This window comes from Saccostrea echinata, unplaced genomic scaffold (genome assembly GCF_033153115.1).
Source record: "Saccostrea echinata isolate AGI-Se365-2 ecotype Australia unplaced genomic scaffold, CSIRO_AGI_Sech_v1 ptg000014l, whole genome shotgun sequence".
NCBI classification, from domain to species: Eukaryota; Metazoa; Mollusca; class Bivalvia; order Ostreida; family Ostreidae; genus Saccostrea; species Saccostrea echinata.
In genome coordinates, this window is record NW_026889763.1 from 9,254,068 (window position 1) to 9,264,827 (window position 10,760).

At 32.6% G+C, this 10,760-nt stretch overlaps 1 protein-coding gene across 1 annotated transcript; it reads right to left on the reverse strand.

Moving 5' to 3' along the window:
• Positions 1 to 726: 726 nt before the first annotated feature.
• Positions 727 to 3,506, reverse strand: LOC133187199 (transmembrane protein 18-like). The gene is made up of 5 exons (XM_061322561.1): positions 3,372 to 3,506; positions 2,389 to 2,506; positions 2,136 to 2,190; positions 1,752 to 1,845; positions 727 to 1,160 (listed from the first exon to the last, which is right to left on the reverse strand). Exons 1-5 carry the CDS (start codon positions 3,441 to 3,443, stop codon positions 1,053 to 1,055), a joined length of 447 nt encoding a protein of 148 aa, XP_061178545.1. The 5' UTR covers positions 3,444 to 3,506; the 3' UTR covers positions 727 to 1,052.
• Between the last annotated feature and the right edge of the window lie 7,254 nt (positions 3,507 to 10,760).

Sequence of the window (10,760 nt, forward strand, 5' to 3'; positions counted from 1 at the left end):
GCTTTCCTCACTTTTTCTTAAATTAGTGTCAAACTTCATATGCTGATACATACTGATGAGAGCTGTTCAACTGCATCAATATTTTTTTCACCTTGACCTTTCCTTTGACCTTGACCTCACTTTTCTTAAATTAGTGTTTAACTCAGTTTTAAAGAAACCATTCATAATATATTTATCAAACTGCATATGCTAATACATACTGATGTAACCTTTTCAACTGCATAAACAATTTTTTACCTTGACCTTTCCTTTGACCTTGACCTCACTTTTCTTAAATTTGTGTCAAACTTCATATGCTGATACATACTGATGTAAGCTATTCAACTGCATCAATATTTTTTTCACCTTGACCTTTCCTTTGACCTTGACCTCACTTTTCTCAATTTGTGTTAAAATGTTGCATTACTATGGACATATTTCTAGTTTATTAATGTAACATAATTATATTTCAAAAACATCATAAACAAGTTTTGAAAAGAAAAATGTTAATTTATTTAGGTGGTGCATTAGCAATTTTGTCTAGTGTAGTTTGAACAGCTCCATCTTCTGTGAGACAGATCAGACCAGCATTTGTTTAGTAAAATAGTCACAGTCCTTTTTTTTTTTTTATCAAATGTTGGTTAGCATGTTATATTCTACTACTTAACTTAATTGGCCCTGATAGCAATAATACAGATTTTACACCTAAACAGCTGAAACTTACATCTACTCAAGAAAATCAACTGATTTAGAGGTTAATTTTATTGCACTGTCTAATACATATATGGCACAATAGTAGCAAAGAACCCTGAGCTTTTATGTAGAATATTTAATACGCAATTGCTACCCAGTGGAAGAGTATTGTTTAATTTTCTAATCTCAAACTAGCAGTATACAAATATACAGATATACATGTATGTATGTATTTCTTTGCCAAAGTATTAGTTACATGACTGTTTCCACAGTTATTGCAAATGTACATGTAAGCATAAATATAATTTTCACCTGCATCATTACAGATAAACATTGAAAAACAATAAAAGTTTCAAGATAAAATCTAGATATGGTTGAATTTAGTTCTCTTTCTTTTCTTTTTTCTTTTCTTCTGATTTTCTTTTGGCATCCATTTTCATCCTTCTCATTTGAGACACAGCTGCTCCAAGGTTTGACATCCAGATAAACTTGGAAAAAAAATCAATTCATAGATTACTAAGATTTCTGATATCCAGTGGTAGATTACTAAGATTTCTGATATCCAATGAAATTGATGTTGACATATAATGGGATACCAAATTTAAAAATCATAGTGGTGATTGGTCATATCCCTTAAGCAGAATAAATACAATTTATATTGAGTATTAATGAATTTAAAAAAAAAATTACTTGTATTTACTCCTAAATTCATGACAATTTGACTGTATATCTGATTGATTAATTATGCACAGTATTGTGATGCTATTAGCTGAACATGATAAATATCTTATGTGGATTTGCATGCAGGTCAGTGATAAACTGTTTTTATTTTATCTAGCTGGTTGTTTTATCCAAGCCACTTCTTTTCATGGTCTACATGACAGTTCCTTCCCTCTATCAAAAGAGGTTTTTATCATACAATTATAGTTAGAAGTAATGCATTCATCAACCAGGGCTAATTTCAATGGTTAAAAAAGTTCTTCTATGTCTCTGTCCTTAAATATCTTGGAGTCCTTATGCATTACTCTTTCTCTACTAAATAGATTTTTATTTTAAAGTAGTAATATTCACATGCTTACCAACAAAAGCAGACAGTTGAACAGGACAGGTGTTGAATAAACAGTTGAGAAGAACAATCCATTGCTGTCAAAGTACTGCTCCTTTGTAAATACTCTTTAAAAAATATCAAACAGTGTATGTTGATCATGTCGATATTTTTAAAACAGTGTATGTTGATCATGTTGATATTTTTAAAACATCATAATTTTGATGGAAACATTAGGTAAGGTAATACGCAGTGGTGGTGCAAGACAATTAAGTTTACTGAAGTCAAAATTATTTCTAAATATCATTGAAAACAAAGTTAAAACACAACAGTACAGCAATAGTCACCTAATGTTTTACAGACGGATTTTGTTTGCAATAAATTTGCTCTCTAGTCACAGAAATGGAAATATGCTTACTTCCAATGTTTAGCTGCCAGTTCGTTTAAATTCTCAGCAAAGTACACAGACAGAACTGCAATGGAGGATTGTTTGTTGTTTTAATGGAAAATTAACAATTGCATTCACTAGAAATTGCAAAGAAATATCCATTATTAACTCCTGAATTGGTAAAGGAAATATTTTTAGGTTTGTAAACTTTAAACAAAATACTGAACATAACAGATTGAGAGATTATTAACATAGAACATGTAGAATGTGTATCCATACTTACGTAAAATCACAAATATAATAGACTGGATTAATCCACTTCTACGAGTCACAAGGATCAAGAAGAAGCAGGTGATATGGAACATAATGAGTGCTATGAGCCATTTTTCTGTCCAGTCAATCTATTCAGATAAGGAGTACATGTATTACATTAAAGAAAATTTTGCTGCAGTTTATACATGTACGAAGACAAATAAAAGGCAGATAAAAGTTGATGTGAATAAACTTACCACCTCGTCACTTTTATTTTTTTATTTCACTTTTTTTTTCTTTTTGAAGTTTCGAGGTAGGCTTATTATGCTTTTCCTAGATACAAATGTGCCATTAGATTCTGTAAGATTAAGGACCCTCTATACACTAAAGTCTGGAAAAGTTTTTTTGGACATTGAGAAAATTATAGTGAGTAAAGGTGGAAATACTGAGCTTCTATATAACATTTTTAACATAGGGTACCTCTCATTTACGCCCAGGAAAAATGCTCAAAGACAATGAAGTACTGATGAACAGAAATCACTGTTGTGTACTTAAGTGGGCAAAATACCTGCAAATAATGTGTTCAATCTATTTGTCTTGGCCTGTTAAAAACTTAAAATGTTATGAATGCTTGTTTTGATCACAAATAAAGGTATAAACTGTACATTTCAATTTATTTTATTCCACATCAAAGGGCAGATTACTCTATCTGCATAAAAATACCACAAAATAAGAACTCTTTAGTGTGCAGTGTATAGAGGGTTCTTAAGCTCTCTTATTCTGTAGATCTAAGTGTTATCATTGATTATTTTCAATTGTTTAGTTATTGTATGTTGCACAACTTTGAGCTGAAACAAACTTTTGAACATGTACATAATTATAAACTGTGTGTATTCGTTATGCCTATAATAGATGAATGGATTTGTCTCTAATTATACGCAGTTTACAACATTCTCGAATGTTCCAACATTCATTTCTGCTCACGATTGCGCATTATCTATCTATTGTTCTTACCGTGGCTATGTACGTGAAGAAGTCATTGACTTCGTCTATTTTAATAGGTCTCTCTGGTCCTGTACTTTCCATGTTAAATAGAGATTCTCATTCCCTCATCCGCACCGCATTGATCCCCACGTCGTGTTTACATTTCGAGTATAAGGAATATCGAACCCGATCAAAAATGAAACGGAGTTCCTTTGAACAATTATTCTTCAGCCTGCAGCCATTACCGTTTACTGTAATTTTAAATGCAGTACACAGCGGATACGGCAAATTCCCAAATTTCTTACATTCATTTTTATTTATTTTTTAAAAAAATAATTATGTTTTGTTCCACGAATCAAAAAATCTAACTATGTAAATGTACAATGTTTGACATAAACCCATCTACACCATAGGCACTCCCCAGCTTAATTGTAAAAAAAAAAAAACATATCTACTATACTATAAACATAACACATAGTATAGTAGATATGTTTTTTTTTTTTACAATTAAGCTGGGGAGTGCCTATGATCTACACACTTTTTCTGCCAACAATAATTTCGAAAATATAGCGGATCAGACCTATAGGTGACATCTCATTTTGAAAATGAAAAAAAAATGTTCATTAAAAAAATATATCAATCTTTGAGAGTTTGTGCCTTAGTCCCATGAGTTTGACAATTTTATAGATAAAAATGATATATATTTTTTTATTCAAATAAAAAACGGGATTTCAAATTGAGTATAAAGAGTTTCTAAGGCTATGGCCACTTTATGCCCACCTGGGACTACGCGGCAAAACATTTACATGTATACTTTTGCGAAAATTTATGATCATTATCACACTCCTGCATCTTGTTTATTAACAGAGAACAATGTATTAACATAATCATTGTAAACAACTTAGTATACCGCCATGAGGGCTGGTCCCTGGTTAAGGGGGGCCAGAATTTTATAATTGTTGTAGCTATACTTGTAGCCACTGACTACAATCATGCACAGTTTGTCTTCCAGATGGCCAAAAGTAAATAAGACGATTTTTGAGGATGTAATGTATTTTCATTGTAATCAGCTTCCAGGACCCAGGAGACATCAGTTTCATTATTTTGGCAGAGAGTTAAATTATGGGGTACACAAAAGTCACAGGAAGGTAACAAAATATGTTAATTCCCGAATTTTCTCATATATATGCAAATTTTATTCAATTCTGTCTCAGAAATCACAGAGCACAAGCTTAATTGCCTATTTACCAAATTTATATATACATATGTATTTCCATCCTCGCAAGCCAGGGGTCCTGAGTCAACTCGTTGCCGTTGTCCAACGGCAACGTATTGACTCAGGACCCCTGACTTGCGAGGATGATGTATTTCATGCACTAGTATTATATTAGATGCTTCTTGTGTATAAAAATCTCAGATAGGCAAGTTCGCGCTTTATGTTTCAAAAAGTGAAAAGTATCTCAAAAATTACAAAATTCGATTAGAATTAAGGAACTTCGGAAAAATGTCCAACTTTGGAATCCTCTTGTGGCCTCCCTGTACTCTGAGAACCAAAATTATTGCTGGTTTTAAAACAAACAACATTTAAAGTCCTTATTTCTGCAAACTATCATAATTTTAACTGAGTTCTGATTTTTAAATCAAATAAGGGGCTAAAGTCGGCTGTTATACCATACCTTGTCCTTTGTTAAAGGTTGTGCATGCATTCATAATAATCTTAAAAGCTGTTAGCCAAATTTCAAACTCATAGTTTATTTATGTAATAGTAATCAATGCATGGCAACAGTTTGACCGCTTGATGTCCAGGAATAAAGAAGAAGATTTTAGAAGATCAGATTAATTTTAATGGTTGTGGCCACGCCCCTTGACCCCGAGGAGACAGAGACCATGTAATTAGATGTAATAATTTTTGTTCCCCTTCACTCATAACACAGGATTTGCTTCTGTCATATCAGGCCCGTAGGAAGCAATTTCAGTTGGGGGGGGGGGGGGGGGCACAGCCATATATTTTTAGTTGAGGGGGCACTATCAACCAAAAATTCCTTGACAAGCAAAAAAAAAAAAAAGGTCATCAGATTTTTTTATTGAGGGGGCACAAGCACACGAGTATAGTAGCTATGTTTTCTGCAGTAATCTATATATCGGCAAAATTATTGGGGGCCGTGCCCCCCCCCCCCCCCCCCCCCCCGCGGTTCCACGGCCATGCATATATGTTTATACACGTTAAGGTTAGCTTTGGTGCTTGGCTAGGGTTTGGTATAGAGATAGGGTTAGAGTTAGGGCTAAGAGTTAATGTTAGGGTTAGGGTCAGTGCTGTATTATTATTTACTATGGGTAAAATTTTATTGGTAAAAAGAAGTAAGTGCTTGTGATCCATGCATAGCTGCTCTACAAGACAATTGGTTGGTTCCAGAGAAGAATTAAGCTGAAAATGCTCAAAGGTTTATGTACAGCGAACAACGCACGGCGATGGAATAAAACACAGATGAGTGACTTAAATTGGCGGCTTAAAGCGTATAAAAGACGTTAACTTATACATGTAAATGCACAACTAGCTGCAGAACTTTAGCTCTCTGGTTGAGAAAATTTGGACAGACAAACCAGAGAGCTACAGATCCAAGCATTGTAAAAACCTTCGATTTACGGCGACGCTTTTTGTCGCTAACTTCGGGCATTATTTCTTGTATCATATGCGTTCCCCTGCTTAAAAGATGATATCCTTTAATTAACTGCATATTTTACTTCATTTACCTTTTAGCGGTTCCAAACAGCCCTATATGGGCTTGAAATGTCAGCATTATAAATTCGCATTCCGACGTCCATGTTGAAGTTTTGGTAGATTAACACACCCTGAATGGGATATAAGTATCAGGAATAGGAGTAAAGAAAAATATGGTTATTTAACGGATACATTGCTCTAAGCGAGGGAACGCATATGATAAAAGAAATGATATCAGAAGTAAGCTAAAAAAAAGCGTCGCCATAAATCGAAGGTTTTTACAATTCGAAAATTGAAAGAGTGAATATCTCGTCTCTGTGGTTATAATGGATAAGAAGTATACAGTGTAGGAATTCAAAGCCAGCAGAACTTTCATCCCAAAACGAGTCCCACTGTACCAATTTGTATCAAACAAGTCCTACCAAACTGACTAGAGATGTAGAAGACAAATGCTTCATCAAGGAAGACTTCAGTTCTGTCATAAAAGTGAGAGATAGTGTGATCAACAGGAACTATTGCAAATATATGGAACAAATTTCATCAACATATATCCAGTAATTGTATACGCAGGCACACTTAAAATCGACAACACTGACAGGTGGCGATTTGTACTACAGGAGTGAAAGCGATACGTTAACCAGAGAACCACTCTATGTTTGTGACATGCACCTTGAATACATAGACTTCAGAAATTTCATAGAATACATAGTACTAATTATGTACTGTATGTACTTCTAATGTATTTTGAGTTCTGGCTTCATGTTTCTGTGAACCGAACAATCAGTATTTTTATTTGAATTTTGAGATACTGAATATGGAGCAAGGACCCACGAGTATGAAAAAAGTTTATTACAATGATTACATGGAAACGATTAGCTTTTGCATTCTTTGATGTGAGCATGCGCTTTTACAGATGAATAATTTCTGAATAAATACTTACTTTGGGCATATATAAATATATTTCCATTTCCAAATATTTTCCTTAAGATTCATTGCAAATTACAAAAAGTTCATGTTCCCATGAACTACCGTGGGATGAGTAAGAATATTTCCATTGTGATGTGATTGAAGTCAAAAAATAGTGCAAACTTTTTTTTTTCAAAAGATGATCGTTGAATGACAAAAATATGTGGCAAGTCATCAGAAAAATAATGTAAATATAAGATATGAATTTAATTTTTGAGGATTCATGAGGTACATGAACTACAACGCTTCACGCATGCATATTTATCATGAAGCGCTAACGCGCTTCATGAAATATGCAGTGCGTGAAGCGTCGTAGTTCATGTCCTCATGAATTCTCAAAAATTAAATTCATCTCTTATAAATTGAACTATATTTGTAACTTCATACGTGATACATTTAACATAAGAAAGTCCATGTGACTTTATTTTTATACTGTATGTATGACTTGTGCCACATGTAGTTTTTGTTAATAAATCAATAAAAATGAATAAATAAATAAATAAATATAAACTGGAGTTAACTGATCTGTCAAACACAATCTTGTTATGGTAACGGTTGAAACAAATTTTCATTTATTTATCCAAACGGGTATATTTTTATCTACTTACTAGTATTCGCACATGTTCTTATGTAATGAAACATATATATATATATAGAGAGAGAGAGAGAGAGAGAGAATATGTTTATTCACCAATCAAGGGCCCTCAGGGGGCATATACAATTATTTCAGAATGATTACATATAAATAATATTAAAGTATATTTTAATATGAAAGAATATAAATCATATCTATCATGAGGGTACAAATGAAAGATGCACAATACCACGAGTAGGATACTCATGAAAATGCAAGATTTGCAACATACATGTAATCACAATAGTCTGAAACTGGATCAAAAATATTGAGTAGGAAGAAAACTGAAGGAAGATAAAGAAATTGACAATAATAGCAGTATGCTAATACATGTATATAGTGTGGCTTGAATACAGAGGGCACCAGGGGACGATGCCTCTGCATAGTCAATCTTACTGACACACCTGTACCCTAAGTATTCAAGACACTACTCATTCAGAATCATTTAGGTGATAGCAAAACTAATAACATATATAAAAAATACTTAACATATAATTATGTACCTACTCAATTCAACCTTTTTTAAAGTGATTATAGGTATTTTACATTCTAGTATAAAATACATAGTTACATACCCACATACATATACACAGTTGTACATACATATGCATGCCTACATACATTATTATGATACACATATATACACAAATATACCATTATATTTAACAGTAAATAAGTAATACTAGATGAAATCCCGCGCAAGCGCGGGTAATTAAATTTATACCACTACCAGCAGAAAATATATTATAGTTTATCATGACAGCCTACAGGCTTATAGCAGGAAGAAATACTTTGTTCAAAATCCCGCATATGCGTCTGCAACCCCCCACCCCACCCCCTTTTGTAAAAACTTGAAAAAATAACAATTTCATTAATTGATGTTTATTGTGAAATCTGTTATACTATGTTATGGATATTGTACTTCAGATGCTTTTATTTCATTTCCGTCAAGGATAAAAGCAGCGAATATGCACATTTAACTGATGAATTGATTGGTTTTTTTTTTGGGGGGGGGGGGGGTAAAAAATTCACAGGTGCTTGGGTCTTGGTTTAAAATACGTATGTACCTTATTGATATGTAAAAAATGTACGTTACCTTTTTTACATATCAATAAGGTACATACATATATATAAACCAAGACGCAAGTACCAGTGTAAAAATTAGCTTTTAACGCCCTATGAATGGCCGAGTATTTGATACAAAAGAGACTGTATTCAGAAAAAAACTGAAATGTATTGATTAAAGCACAAAATTTTACAGCTTTAATTGTATATGAGTAATATTTTATTCATTAATTTTCTCTTTTCATGTAAGCAATTTTATTACGAAGTAGAAATTGTACTTCGGGTTCGTTGCCACGATGCTTTCAGTAAGGAAAATATACACAATATACCGATAAATTTATTAGGAAAACCTACTACACATATGTAATAGTCTTTCGATATATAAATATATTCACAACTTAAAGTGTATCAATGATTTACCATTATTTCAATGACCATTCACACAAAAGCTTTTTTTATGTTCCTACAGCTATAATCGTCTCGTTTTTATTTTTAACATCGGGCTCGGGTAATTAAATTTATACCACTACCAGCAGAAAATATATTATAGTTTATCATGACAGCCTACAGGCTTATAGCAGGAAGAAATACTTTGTTCAAAATCCCGCATATGCGTCTGCAACCCCCCACCCCACCCCCTTTTGTAAAAACTTGAAAAAATAACAATTTCATTAATTGATGTTTATTGTGAAATCTGTTATACTATGTTATGGATATTGTACTTCAGATGCTTTTATTTCATTTCCGTCAAGGATAAAAGCAGCGAATATGCACATTTAACTGATGAATTGATTGGTTTTTTTTTTTGGGGGGGGGGGGGTAAAAAATTCACAGGTGCTTGGGTCTTGGTTTAAAATACGTATGTACCTTATTGATATGTAATAAATGTACGTTACCTTTTTTACATATCAATAAGGTACATACATATATATAAACCAAGACGCAAGTACCAGTGTAAAAATTAGCTTTTAACGCCCTATGAATGGCCGAGTATTTGATACAAAAGAGACTGTATTCAGAAAAAAACTGAAATGTATTGATTAAAGCACAAAATTTTACAGCTTTAATTGTATATGAGTAATATTTTATTCATTAATTTTCTCTTTTCATGTAAGCAATTTTATTACGAAGTAGAAATTGTACTTCGGGTTCGTTGCCACGATGCTTTCAGTAAGGAAAATATACACAATATACCGATAAATTTATTAGGAAAACCTACTACACATATGTAATAGTCTTTCGATATATAAATATATTCACAACTTAAAGTGTATCAATGATTTACCATTATTTCAATGACCATTCACACAAAAGCTTTTTTTATGTTCCTACAGCTATAATCGTCTCGTTTTTATTTTTAACATCGGGCTCGATGCCATATGATGTTCTAGAAGCTTCCGTCAATATTAAGATCGGTGAATGACAAAAATTATTTGCACATTTCCCTTTTTAATCGGTTATCAAAACTTATTTCTTTTATGTCATTTAAATCAAGTTTTGATTGAATAATTCAGTGATGACGTTTTATGAAATGAATAAACGATTGATTGTTGTCAGTTTCATTGAAAATTGCCAGAAACTTAGATCCGCCAACCGGAAACGCCACCGTACTCACGTTTTTGCTATTTCACGGTTGTTTATAGAAAATAAAAGTAGACTTTTGATTTAATGTACGATACTTACAATGCGAGTGAAATCTAAATATAGTTTACGGACATCATATTGTATCTAGTGTATTCTTAGAGGAATAAGTAAAAACTCTGGTGCATCCGTTTCGGAGTTTATTTGCAAAATTTATTAATTTATAAGTATAGATTAATACTATTGTTTAGTGTAGAAAAGGTAGCTTGAATACAGAGGGTACCAGGGGACGATGCCTCTGCACAGTCAATTTTACTGGCAAACCCGTACCCTAAGTACTCAAGGCACTCAATCATTTCACTTTTAAAGGATATAGGGGGAAAACACAGTAATATATAAAAACTATGTACTTTACATAGAATAGACCTTAATAAATTTACTAATATTTTATATT

Bases quoted from the DNA above. Each gene is read 5' to 3' on its own strand.
- LOC133187199 (XM_061322561.1), bottom strand. From the start codon at position 3,443: ATGGAAAGTACAGGACCAGAGAGACCTATTAAAATAGACGAAGTCAAT. The intron at 1,846-2,135 runs GTAAGCATATTT...TATTTTTTAAAG, and splicing joins CTGGCAGCTAAACATTGGAA to AGTATTTACAAAGGAGCAGT. The intron at 1,161-1,751 runs GTAAGCATGTGA...TTTTTTTCCAAG, and splicing joins TCAACTGTCTGCTTTTGTTG to TTTATCTGGATGTCAAACCT.